The sequence below is a fragment of the Natrix helvetica genome (assembly GCF_964273705.1).
Source record: "Natrix helvetica genome assembly, chromosome: 5".
Lineage (NCBI taxonomy): Eukaryota > Metazoa > Chordata > Lepidosauria > Squamata > Natricidae > Natrix > Natrix helvetica.
Genome location: NC_138551.1, coordinates 68,050,849 through 68,064,993, shown reverse-complemented (window position 1 = coordinate 68,064,993; position 14,145 = coordinate 68,050,849). Strand labels below are relative to the sequence as shown.

Below are 14,145 nucleotides of genomic sequence, written 5' to 3'. Positions count from 1 at the left end.
CCGTCTTCTGGTTCAGAGTAACAAATGATTGCTTATTGGTACATTACTCTGAACGGTAATGTTTACCATCACTTTCTAAGTATCATTCAATAGTATCACTTGAATGCAGGTAGGCCTCGACTTACATCCACAATTTTAACTTGGAATTTAGATCGTAAATTATTTACAGGTGTTATATTTTCCCAGGCATGATAGTTCAATGGACAGAGAGAAAACTGTCTGCCAAAGAGGGATAGACCGCTCCTTCCATGTGCAGAAGTGAACTGAAGCACTGAGGCTGGAGAAAACCTTTGCTTCCCAAGTTTCTTTTCTCCAGTCCACAGCTGCAATTTTCTTTCTGCCTGCCAGAGAAACTCCATCCCACACAGGCGAAGGGTCAGGCAGGCAGGACTTTTGCTCTCAAGGACGGTGGCCGAAATAAGTCTGTCTCAAAATGCAAGTAAAAATCCAAGCTTGGATTTCAAGACAGTCTTTTTCAGCCAGGAACCAGATAGCAATCTGTGACTCTACCTGCTGCTTTTCCTGTTGTCCTTCTGGGAAAACTGCAAAAGTTGTTTGACAACCTGCTATAAGTGTGAGCGGGTTGACAAGGGCCAGATCGCAATCACGTGACTGTGGGAGTGAGGCACAGATCATAAGTCCCTTAGTTCAACACTTTTGTAATTTTGAACAGTGACTGAACAAATGGTTGTTAAGTGAGGACTGGGGCTGGAAAAAACCTTTTTTTTCCCTAAGTGCGCAGATGCTAGTAAAGCTAAAAGCATATTATTTAAATCATTCTATTTTTCCAACCCATACAAGATTTACAAGCATACTTAAAATGAGATGTTCATTGTAGCAAATTGTAATTAGAACTAAAATAATAATTTATGGTTTAGCATTACTGACCCCAAAGTGGGCCATGTTATGATATTCTCTAGAATCTAATTGGACAAAAAAGCTTTCCTTTATGTAATTAGAGTGTCATTAATTTCTGCATTTGGGCAGGAGCTTTTAGTCACAGTTTATGAAATAAAATCTCTGAACAGCTAAAACTAATTCAGCTGGGGATTCCCACAGATAACGTATTTCTGAAGGTTGAAACTTATTTCAAACTGCTGTATAAGTTATACCATGAATATTATCACTGTACCTAACCTATGAAAATAAAATAATTTCTGTTTAAATTAATTTGGCTAAGATTCAATAGAATATGTTGTGCAACCATTTCTTCTTGCGTAAGACCTGATTGATTGTAATTACATTGTTCAGTTTCTGGCTAATTACTGATCAAGTCTGAGAAAATATTGCTCTAAAAGTTTATTAGCCAGAGACGTTATTAGAAACTTTCCTATATTAAATATATTATAATGCACAGCAGTGGCCCAGTAAATGTTCTTAAATTCAGGTGCCTAGGAAAAGCAAAAAGAGCCCTAAACTCCTTCAGAATCAATCCTGAATATGAAATTTTTTACTGGACCAGAATGGGGATTTCATCAGAGACAGGGTTTTTTTTTATGACAAGCATGCTTTTTATTCAGCTAACTGTTCATTGAAAATGACATTTCAATTTGGTAGATGTGACTCAAAAAGCTTTGTCACTGGGTCCAGCTTCTGAAGGAAATAATCCTAATCCTAGTTCTTCACACAATGTAAATTGTTATACTAAAAGAAAGACCACAGAAAGACCATTTTCCTACGATTCAGACTCAGTTCTTTTTCTTTTTCAACTATCTGTACAATTATATAAAAAAAGGAAAGCCTTGTATTTCTGGCCAGTTCTGGCCCTAAGGTAAGCTGTTTCCTTTTAAAGAACTAAAGCTATGTTTTCATTAACTTGTTTACCTCTTTCAGAACATTAAAATAACATATAAAACCCTCATGTTAATTGGGAATAGCTATCCGTTAAGACTCATATATCAGTTAAATAATAATTTACATCATAGGCCATCACTGTTATGTCACTTTTATAATTATGTAAATGATTTAAGTTCATCCAATTGTCAGTTATGATGTTATGATAAAAATTGACATGAATCATCCAGATTAATTTGACTAAAGCACATTGGGGTGCATGGGGTGCCTGGACAGAAATTTTCCCTCTTGTTTCTGAAGTGAAGTCTGCTAAACTATTCTGTCAAATAGAAAGTTCAGATTTAGGAAAATGTGTAGCATGATGTTTGATATTGTGAGCTATTACTGGGAAATCCTGGAGCTTGTTAGTTTGAGTTTATACCAGTCGTCTGAAAGGTTTGACCTTAAGCCATGCAATATCTTTGGAATGTAAAACATGCAGAAGATCTTTGATATAGCATTATGCATCTTCAGTTAGAATTAGAAACTTTTATCTCTGATTGAACTAGTCTATGGCCATAATAAGGTAATCTGAATGCATCTGAACTCAGGACAACCACTATCACTGTGTATTGTGAGACAGAAAGGCAAATGATCCAAGTTGTAAAGTTAGTTTTCTAATTTTCTATTCAGCAAATTTCCACAGCAAATACCCTGTTGAAACATTATCTACTTTCACAAGAAAAGAAAAGGGGCTACCTGCAGCAATTGAGTGTATATTTCCTCCGAGTAAAAATTCAGAGCTTTAGAGGCAAGGAACTGTTTCATTTTCCCTGCAGTTGTATATCTGACAGCTCCACACAAATAAAAGGACAATGTATGGCTACATAAATTGTGAAATTTGAGGAAAGCAAATTTAAAGGTCATTTTTGTTCCTGGTGCCACATTTAAACTTCTTTGGGTTCTTAACTAGATTTAAAATAATGCACCATACTCACAAATAAAAGTCAAAGCAAGACAATATATAAATATGCATGAAATTATTGAGACAGGCAAGAATATTAAGCATGGCTTCTTTGTTTCAGCGTCTCTCATATTTCAAGGCCACATAATATAATTCATGCAGATAAATATTTTGCCTTTTCTTACTCTGAAGTAAGGCTTAAATTAAAGATTACAGCCTGATTAATTTAACAAGGGTGGGACTTTTGGGGTGGGTCGGTTATATTTTGTTTACTATCTGTGTATATATTTATCTTGGTCTGAAAAATGATATCAAGGTATAATGAAAGCAGGGATATTAAAAAATTGCAGCCCAGTATTGGGGAAGAGCTGTTAAGAACCTCTTATTAATTTATAGATACCAATAATGCCTGGACATCAAATTTCTAGCCTTCAAAGTTATATTTTATCTGTCTTGCCATAATTAGAACTAGTGCTGTTTCTTTTACCTAAAGGTTTATGCAGCTGAGACAAATTTGTGTAGTTGAAAGTTTTGTAGTTATGGAAATGACCATATAATGTTCTTATATTGTTGAAATAACATTAAATGATTTCTCTATTCATATTGTAATAAATTTAGATGGAAAATTAGGCACACAGAACATTTATACGATAATTATATGTGGGCAATAGACTAATTATAGATAGTATTACATCTTACAGTATGCTTTAAAGTTTGGGAACCCTTCTGAATTTTCAGAATTTCTGCATAAATATAATCTGAAACTAGATAGAGAGCTGAATTAAACATATTTGAAATATTTGACTCTAATTTCCCTTTCAAATGAACTGATTATCACATACTTTGTTATATATACCTTTGAATCATTTTTCTCAATAAAGATATGAAAAAAATATAATGCTTTTGGCCTACATTTACCAAACTTGTAAACTATATCAGAGCTCTGTATTAGTCAATTACTGTTCATTTCATAATGACCAATTTATTGCCTTAAGGTAAGCTGCACTTTACATTTAGGTTACATGTGTAATAATTCAAGAAATAATGCTGGAAGCACAAAGGCTGTGAATATTACAACATCAATCTGTCTTCTGACAATAAAATGTGTTGATTGGATGACTTCTAAAATTTAGCAATTATATCATTATTCTTGCTTATTGCATGTGACTCCAGCATTCCCTTATGGACAATATGTATCATTGGAATAGAGAAAATCTAATAAAAACATTGTGACAGGCATGTACCGTCCACAATATGTAAATCATGCTTAGGCAATTTGATTTCAATTGTCAATATATTAACAAACTGTTTCCTGAATATCAAAACGTGTAAGTATTCCTATGCAGGTACAAAACTGACAATCCAATGAAAAGTTAAAATTAGGTTTCATTCCTCCATCCCACTTAAAACAGTGAAGAAGCAATTCTTTTAACTATATCATGTTTTTATATTTTCAGGCTTTCATATCGGACTGGTCAAGACACATCCAATTGTGACACATGTAGGAATAGTGCGTGTATAATCTATAGGTAAGTAACTTCTCACGTTTCCCCTTTTCCAATTGGATAAAAATGATTTTATTCAGTAATAGAACCTGCATGCAAGCCACTGTTTTAAATTGGTATTTCAGCATGAATGCTCTTAAGAACAGGAAATTAATGTTTACTGTACTATAAAGCCAATTTATGAGATATTTAAATACTAGAAAGAAGAGAAATGAGATGATGATAGTGGTGTGCATTAACTTGTACAATCATAGAATAGAAATTCATAGCAAGTACTTCATCCAAATATCTTTTTTTTCATTTAAATAATTTATTGATGTCTACAATAAAAAAATTGAAAACATGTAACAGTGGAAATTATGGATACTCTGAATATTACTTTTTTTAAAAGGTACACAGCATATACTTGCAATGTATATAGCCTAGAAATGGAATGTCTTAAATGAATGTACACAGAACTGGTCAACAAAGTTCCAGAAGCATATTCCCCATGGTCACGCAATTACCATTTGGGACTTTCACTGCCAGCTTCTGACAAGCAAAGACAATGGGAGAAGGTCACAAAAGGGGGCCATGTGATATCATGCTTAATGACATTGCAGGATTCGCTTAATGACAGCCATCACAGTCATATGACATTGTGCTTCAAAACTGTGTTATTCAGCAACAAATTCTCATCCCAATTTACATAGTTAACTGAAGACTACCTGTAATAGATTATGTATTGACATGCCTTTGTAAATCTCTAGACATTGGGAAAGTAGCAAGGTGGTAGAAGCATAGATTTTAAGTATTCTTCACAAAAGTAGAATAAGAGGATAAACGTACATACTGTATTTTTTAAAGTATAAGACGCACTTCCCCCCCTCTAAAAGAGGCTGAAAATTTGGGTGCATCTTACACTCCAAATGTACCTCTGCCCATCCACTGGCCCCCACCTTTCGGCCTCTGCACGTCTACTTCCTGGCTGCAGAGATCGCCACAGACAATGGCTTTTGTTTTTGGATTCCGCGCATCGCGTTTTCAGCCTCCAAACACTTCATTTGAAACCGATTCAAGGCTGCTGGAATTGCCAGAGCACATCGCCACCTCTGCGCATTGCATTTCTCCTAGGTGCTGCTTGGAGTGTCCAAGCATGGGTTAACTTCAGCTTGCTGCCCAAGGACTGAGTTCAAAGATTGTATAGCCACGTCTCCTGCTCCCCTCAGAAGCTCAGTTTAAAAAACTCAGTCACCCTAAAAGGACGCAGTTGGGGAGCTCCAGTTCTTGGACAGCAAGTTGGACTCTCCAAACAGCTTAGTGTAGCCTCTTTTCTTATTTTTGTGTTTAGAGTGTAGATTAGGAAACGTTAGGTTTTCTTATTTTCTCCCTTCAATTGAAAGCTTCCTTCCTTCTGAAGCGCGGAACAGGCAGCTTGGAGCACGTCTGCCTTCCGCGACCACCAGGAGGCACCACCAGGAGGCTCATCAGTGGCTGCTGGCGAGCTCTGGGGGCAGGTAGATGGGTTAGGGATCCCCCAAAAGCTGTCGGATGACTGTTTTTAGCCCCGGAGGCTCTACTGAGCCCTCCGGATTGCCGACAGCTCCCTGGTGCGCTCCAAAGCTTGCGGTGGCCATTTTGAAGGGAAAAAATGGCACGCTTTATTTTTCAAGCCGTTTGAATTGCTGCAGCCTGGTTCCACAGCAGATCGCCGCTAGGAGGGCTTCTTAATATTGGGATCTTGTTCTGGAGCTCCAGGCAGGTCCCCCCCTCCCCAGGAAGAAGAGCGGCTGCAGGGAGTTTGGCTTTTCTCTGGCCATTCCCCGCCTTATTCTAGCACAGATCTGCAGCACCTTGGGGCTTCCAATTTTGGCACCAAAAATATTGCTTGTTGTTATTGATCCCTGCCGAGCCCCATTTTGTCAGGACTTGGACTGAATTAAGGGGGCCTATTATCCAAAGCTATATCACATATAGGGACTAATTATAACCAAGCTGTGATAGAGCTGGAACTGTACCATGGCCAGTAAGAGTGTGGCTGAAGTCAGGGATCAAACTGAACCTACCTTTAACAAGCGCAGCAGACCCAACCCTGCTGCTAAAGGGGACAGTGCAGGATGACCTGCAAAAGGGAAACAGCCCAAAGCCCGAAAGGTCTCAAAGGCTGCAGAAAGGTTGGCTGAGAGAAGACAGAAGGTCCTGGAGAGACAATTTCAAAAGGTAGTTAGTGCCCAGGCGCAAACTGTTCAAGTCAGGGAACCACCACCAGCTTAGGTTCCTGCAGACATCCCCATAGTGGATATTTCACAGGAGGGCTCTCCATCTCTGGTGGACGAAGGGGACTTTGGTTTTTCTCCCAACCCTTCCAGGGTATCCCCCAGGTCTCTTGATTCCTCCCTGGAAGAGGTGGACATGGCGAAGGCCTGCTCTCTAATGGGGGAGGAGTCTCCCCTTTCTGGCCCTATTTCTGGGACCACTCCTGAGTTATCCCAAGCGATGCAGGAGGTGGTTGCACGGGCGATATCACAGGGGATTGCAGATGGCAGCCAACAGCTGGGTCTCACTTTGCCCCTCCAAAACAAGGCCAAAGCTAGGGTGCAGACCACAGGAGCTCGCATTCAATCCACCAGAGCCTCCCCTTCTGCTTCCTCAGCTGTCAGCAAGGTGCCTGAAGAGGAGGAGGGTGGACAGAATGCCCTGACCTATCGGAGGACGAGAATCCGGTGCCCGACGCCTCTGCCTTCTCTGGCTTATTCAAGCCTTCAATGTTTAAGGCCATTCTGACCAAGGCTAGGGCTTCGTCCATTCAAATGGGACTCCCCGCCCAATCCGACAAGCCTGCCACTGAACAGGGTAGCAAGGAAACGGTTGGACCAGGGGATCCAGGCACAGGTCTCTTTAAGGAGACCACCCCCCCTCAGGAGCTGGTTCCGGCACCACAGCTGTTCCTGGATGTTATCCAGCGACAATGGGTCCAGCCTGCGTCAATGGCTAATCCCAGTGGGGTGGATAAAAAGCTCTATTCTATGGAGAGCGGCATGAAGGATCCCCTGAAGCTTCCTCAAGTAGATGACCCCATAGTGGCGCTAACCTCCAACTCGGTTCTCCCAGCCGACCTACTGGAGGGACTCAAAGCGAAAGACAAGAAGGTGGAGAAGGCCTGTCATAAGACTCACATGGCAACCACGTGGGCCATGAAAGCCTCCTCCTCCTCTTCCTACTTCAGCAGGGCAGCCCTATTTTGGCTCCGCAAGCTGCTAGCCAACTTCCCTGCCAAGACACTAGATCGCGCCAAGAGATCAAAAAAATTATTGCTGAGGTCGAATACTTGGCCATTGCTTCCCTTAATGCCACCAAATTTTCCTCTAGGGCTATGACATCTAATGTGACCACACGCCATCTGCTGTGGCTCCGCCACTGGCAGTCAGACATGAAGGTGAAGTGGAAGTTGGCCTCGGCCCCTTTCAAGGGTGGTAAGCTCTTTGGTGAGGCCTTGGACTCAGTCTTAATTGAGTCCAAGGAGAAACGCAAAATCTTACCAGCAGTCACCAAGAAACCGGACCACAAGGGACGTTCCTTTTTTCGTAGGCAGCCCTTTTGGAACACTGACTCCCCCTCCACATCTGGGGGATTTACCAGATCCTATCCCCCAAAGCAGGAGCGCTTTCAGGATAGGACATCCTTCAGACAACAGGGTAACCGCAGGTCCTTTTGAGGAGGGTTCTCCAACCGCTCTTTGCAGACCCAAGTGACCATCACCGGTCGCCTCCCATTGGGGGGTCGGCTACAGCTCTACACCACCCAGTGGGAGGAGACAACGACGGATGCTTGCGTACTGAACATGATCCGTCACGGCCTTACCTTAGACTTCCTTTCCTCCGCGGACCTTCATCCGCTGCCCCTTCCCGAAATCGACCCACAAGCTACAATTGATGCAGGCAGAGATCCGGCATCTACTGGACATAGCAGTCATAGAGCAGGTGCCTGGGGTCAGGAGGGCAGAGGGTTTTACTTGATCCTCTTTCTATTCCCCAAAGCCTCGGGGGGGGGGGTGAGAGCCATACTGGACCTCAAGAAACAACATCCATATAGAGTACAAGCGCTTCAAGATGCAATCACTCCAGACCATCTTGGGTTGCATCAGGCAGGGCGACTTCCTGATATGAATCGACCTGAAGGAGGTGTACCTGCACGTTCCCATTCATCCAGCACATCGCAAATTTGTGAGGTTACAGTTTGCAAACCAGCATTATCAATTCAAGGCTCTTCCCTTCGGCCTATCATCGGCCCCCAGGACATTCACCAAACTTCTGGCTGCTGTCACCACACATCTCAGATCTCGTCCAGTAAGAATAATTTGTTATCTGGTTGACATCCTGTTGATGTCGTCGTCCAGGGAGCGGGCGTGTCAAGATCTCAACGTCACCATCCACGCACTACAACAACACAGTTTTTCCATCAATCTGGAGAAGAGTCACTTGGAGCCTACCTCCAGGATTCAGCACCTGGGCACTGTGATCGACTCCAGAACTTGCAGGGTGTTCCTCACGCAGGAGCGTAGGGACAGCATCACATCCCTTGTGTGTCAGATCAGGAGATCCAGGTCAGCACCTCTAGTGACTCTATCCCAGCTACTGGGAAGCTGATCTCGTGCATCGCTATAGTTCCTTGGGCATGGCTGCATGCATGGGATCTTCAGTGGTTTCTTCTTCCCATTCAGCGACGCAAGGCCAGCAACTCCAAGAGGGTGGTCAGCGTTCCTCCAAAGGTGCTCCGGTCGCTCAGGTGGTGGCAATCTTCAGCGCTGACGAGGGGGTCCCTCTTCAAGGAACCAGAGCGCCTGGTCATAACAACAGATGCCAGCTTGTACAGCTGGGGTGCCCACCTACAGACACACGTGACGCAGGGCAGATGGTTGCAGGCAGAGCTCACCCACAACATAAACTGGCTAGTGCTCAGAGCCACCAGACTAGCCCTGCGCCACTTCCGTCGGTTCATCGAGGGTTCCCATGTCCTCATACTGATGGACAACATCGCCACCAAGGCCTACGTCAATCACCAGAGCAGAACTCGATCCACCTGATGGCGGAGGCGGAGGCCATAGGACGATGGGCGGAGCACCACCTCGAGTCCTTGAGAGTGGACCACATCTCGGGAGAGGACAACGTGACAGCAGACTGGCTGAGCAGAACGACCATTAGCAACTCGGAATGGCAACTTCATCCATTTCTGTTCTACCAGCTGACCCAGAGATTCAGTCTTCCGACAATAGACCTGTTTGCCAGTCCCGAGAACACTCATCTCCCCCGGTTCTTTTCAAGATTCCAATGCTCCGGCGCGGAAGGGATGGACACTCTTTGATGCCGCTGGCCTCCCGGACTGTTATATGCGTTCCCGCCCCTCCCACTGATACCTCAGGTGATCAGGAAGATCTTACTGGAGGGCGCCAAAATACTGCTAGTCACCCGCACTGGCCAAGGAGGTCCTGGTTCGCTGACCTTGTCAGCCTGTCAGTGACCAAGCACTGGCGCATACCTCAGGAGCAGGTCTCCCTCAGCCTTGGGGCCATACCTCACCCGGACCCTCAATGGCTTCAGTTAGCCGTTTGGCACTTGAGGGGGACCTCCTGAGGCAAGACAGTTTTTTCTGACAAGGTCATTCAAACCATCCAGGTCCCTAGGTGATCTTCCACCGTGCGGATCTATGATGCTACTTGGTCTATCTTCTCCTCTTGGTGTCAGTCCCATCACATCGATGCCACAGCAGCGACGATCCCACAAATCCTAGACTTCCTAAAGGAGGGGTTGGACAAGGGCTTCGCCCCCAACACCCTTCAGAGACAGACAGCAGCCCTGGCCCCCATCTTGTCCAGAGACGATTCTCAACCGCTCAGCAGACACCCAAGGGTCCGCAATTTCCTAAAGGGGGCTACCAACCTACACCCTCCGACGGTACACTGTTACCCAACTTGGGACTTATCGATTGTCTTACAGGCCTTAACATCGCCGCCATTCGAACCAATTCGTTCTATTAGCCTACGACATTTGTCGTTCAAAACCACCTTTCTCGTAGCCATCACCTCAGTGTGCAGAATTTCAGAACTAGCTACGCTATCAGTTAGGGAGGACCTTTGTATTTTGCATTTGGATTCTGCGATTGGCTCCAGCATTTCTACCAAAAATTAACAGCTTATTCCACAGAATGCAAGAGGTCATTCTCCCCGACTTCTGCCCGCACCCCAGTCATCCCAGGGAGCGCATCTGGATGTGCACCGCGCTGTGCGGGTATACAAAAAAGAGGACAGCCTCTTTTCGCAAGTCAGAATCGTTCTTCATATCGTTCCAGCCCACCTCCATGGGCAGGAAAGTATCATCTTTCACCCTAGGACGTTGGCTGCGCGCTTGCATTAAGCTGGCTTACGAGCAACAATCTAGACCTGTTCCTCTTTGTATCACAGCACACTCCACGAGGAGCACCGCGACTATGGTCGCTTGGGCTACTCAAGCGCCTATTGAAGAGATCTACAGGACAGCTACCTGGTCCTCGCTGTCACCATTCATTCGGAATTACAGACTGGACTCCTTTGCCTCTACAGAGGCTTCATTTGGAAGGAGGGTCTTACAGCGGTTCCTTGCGGCTCCTGCTAACCAGGACATTCCTTCTTCCCACCCAGGAACTTCATAGCTTGGGTATGTCCCATGCTTGGACAGTCCAAGCAGCACCTAGGAGAATGACCGTTGGCTTACCTGAATGGTGGTTCTCTAGGCACTGCAGGAGTGTCCAACCCCGCCCTGGGGTCACCTGAGGGTGGTGACTTATCACCTCTATGGCATAGACTTCTCTCCATACAGCATCCTTCTGGGTCTCATACCTTCATTTTTTTAAACTGAGCCTCTGAGGGGGGCAGGAGGTGTGGCTACACAATCTTTGAACTCAGTCCTTGGGCAGCAAGCTGAAGTTAACCCACGCTTGGACACTCCTGCAGCGCCTAGAGAACGACATTCAGGTAAGCCAACGGTCATTTCGGCCTCAGCACATTGCATTTTAGGCCATCGTGCGCCCCGTTTTTGACCTGTGTGTTGTATTTTTGGGCATCAATCGCAACAATGTGCTTTGGCAATCCCCGCAGCCTTGAATGGGTCTGAAACGGAGTGTTTGGAAACTGAAAACGCAAGGCACGGAGGCCTACATGGCATTCCAGAACAGCTGCTGCCTTGTCTTACTGCTTCTGCGCTTCACCTGCTTTACTAACTGGAGTTCCCTCTGACGATCAGGTGTGCTTTAGAAGCTGCTTTTCAGCCCAAACGCACACACACTCACAACCAGCAAACCAATGTGCTGAAGCTCACCAGGCTAAGGACGCTAGCCAGATGAATACCTGGTAGGCAGAATTTCCCCCCCCCCCTCTGTTTCCTCCCCAAAAACTAAGGTGCATCTTATATTCCGAAAAATATGGTATATATACACATATACAGCTTAAGTAGCATTTAATTACCATATAGCAGTATATTGTTACATTTTATCATCTTTATAATGCTGATAATGCTGCACATTATATTTGTTGAACAGTCTTCTGGAATAATTAGTGACTAAAATTTGTTATATTAACTAGGAAACCTATGTAGTAGTTGTTGCCAGAAATAATGTAGGTTGTTTTAGGATACAAGGACTACATTTCTAAGTATTTTTGTGCCACATCTTTTGCTGTCTGTTTGCATAATCCATCAAGCATAAATTGGTGCAGTATCGATTGAGCTGCAGAGTCTAATGCCATCTTATTCATTCTCCTGTATCATGCATGCCATTAATGAGATGAGGTGTTTGACTTCAAAAGTTCTTAAGGAATAAATTGGCTTTAGGTGAATTTTACTCCATACTTTACAATTGTGTATAAGCAACGAATGTTTTAGACTATCCAATTGTGCTTTAGCAATTAAGTTTTGCATAAATGTTTTTTAACTGATACAAGCTAAATACTGTGATTGTAAGAATCCTGAAATATTGTGCATGGAAAACCATACAGATAATAATCCTTGTGTTACAATGGCAGTTGAGACTAGATGTGTCATTGCTAAGTGGCAGTTATAAAATACAGCATGGGTCCACATTGTTTAGCAATAACAATGGTTGCTAAAACCAAGATGTACCGTTCATTATGCAGGAAGTGGTGGAAGTCCCAAGTAATGAGCTCAGAGGGTTGGGTGGGTGGGGGGCTACAGGGAGTGGGGGAGGCCCCTGGAAAATTGGTGCAGGCTATCTGAGCACAAGAAAGCCAAGAGAGTGAATGGCATAGCTGGACACAAGTCTAGAAATCCTGGAGGTGGATGGCACAGCAGGGCATGAGCATAAGAAGAATGGGGCATATAGGACCTGGTGTAAGCACAGTAAAGTGAGGGGACTTACCATAGTGATTTGAAACCTTCCCTGATGACTTCCTATTGACTTTGCTTGTGGGAAGCCAGCAAGGAAGAATTTGGTTGACAATCCTGCAGGACTCAACAACTGTTTTGAGTGTGACCAGTTGCCAAGAACCTAAATCAAGATAAAATGACTGCAAGAGCTCTGTGACAACCAGAACTTTGTGAACCAGTCTTAAAATATCATTCATTTAGCACTGTTTGCTAAATGGTTGCTGAACAGATGGTCAGTAAGAAAGGACTACCTATATTTACCGGTAGATTTTCATCAATGTTCCAAAATCCAGGAAGGAGAGATTCCTTATCCTTGTCCTTTTAAAGAACTATCATTTCATGGATCTTATTTCCATTTGTCAGCAGCTTAAGATACTAAATGGCTACATTTTAGTGATATACTGTAGTTACTGTCAGTGTGTGGGCATGGGTGTGTTTTAAACAAAGATAGAAACAAAAGAGTAGGCTCTTGAGAGTTATTTTTTCCCCATTTCTTTCATGGAAAATACCCCCATCTGCCACTAAGTTTCCCATGTTGTATGTTTTAAAGGTGGAACTGGGAAGACCTTGGGAAACAAATTGTTCTCATCCTCTTCTTTTACTCTCAGATAGTATTTAGACTTGGGAGGAATTTAAGAGTGAAATGGACTCAGTTTGCCTTCCAGAGACTTCTGTTGCCATGCTTGTCCTAAAAAGCCCACAAAACTGGATTGGAAAAATCAGCTCTTCCCTTTCAATAATGTTTCACATTTTCTGGAGGACCTTTGGAAAGTCAGGGAACTGATATAACTCCCAATCTCTCCAGCGTTGTGCAGCTATGCCCCACAAATGAGTCAAATCCTGTGCTACGTTAATAGCAAGTATTTTTTTCTTCTTTACTCTGGAGTAGCAACTATAATGATTTATACACCAGGTCCCTCTATAACTCTATTTTCTGGCTTGTAGCAATTCTTTCCTCTTCCATTTCCATAGCATTTTCTTGGCAGATGCCGTTATCAGAAGTGATGTCCATTTGCTAGAGGATAGAATACACTAATCAAGCAGTTTTCTTTGTTGCTACATGTTCTTGTGTGAATGCTAAAAATAAACATTTGACTTAAATGGTTTCACAAGCAACCACAAGCTTGTGATCATTCTTCATCACTTTAGAAGTGACCGTTCTTCACTTATTGAACGAAGGACTATCCATAAATTAATTATATGCATTTCTTTATCTCTGGAAAAGGCCTTCTTTCTGATGTCATTTGGTCCATCAATGTATATTAAGGAACTGTTGCAATATATTTCATTCACTGATTTAATCCATTCCTTTTTTCTAATTCCCTTTCCTACTATTTTATATGCATAATAGCTTAAAGTTACATTACAATAAAATCTTTCACATTTTATCCCAGCCTAAAAGTGACTTACATAAACTATACTGTAAATAAATTCAGAAATACATCCCATCTATGCAAGCTCTCAGGTTTATTTATTCAGATAATTATGTTTTTAAAATAGGTAAAATTCTTGG

The 14,145-nt window shown here is 43.2% G+C and overlaps 2 protein-coding genes across 3 annotated transcripts in view; one reads left to right on the top strand and one right to left on the bottom strand.

The window, feature by feature from the left end:
• The window catches only part of DOCK1 (dedicator of cytokinesis 1), a 459,011-nt gene that overhangs the window by 273,346 nt on the left and 171,520 nt on the right, over positions 1 to 14,145 (bottom strand). The window lies entirely within an intron of this gene.
• INSYN2A (inhibitory synaptic factor 2A) overlaps positions 1 to 14,145 on the top strand; it is a 62,030-nt gene that overhangs the window by 34,064 nt on the left and 13,821 nt on the right. For both annotated transcript variants that reach the window (XM_081954826.1, XM_081954825.1), the window contains exon 5: positions 4,195 to 4,266. In XM_081954826.1, the coding sequence (XP_081810952.1) occupies positions 4,195 to 4,266 (72 nt within the window). The remainder of the gene's footprint in view (positions 1 to 4,194; positions 4,267 to 14,145) is intronic.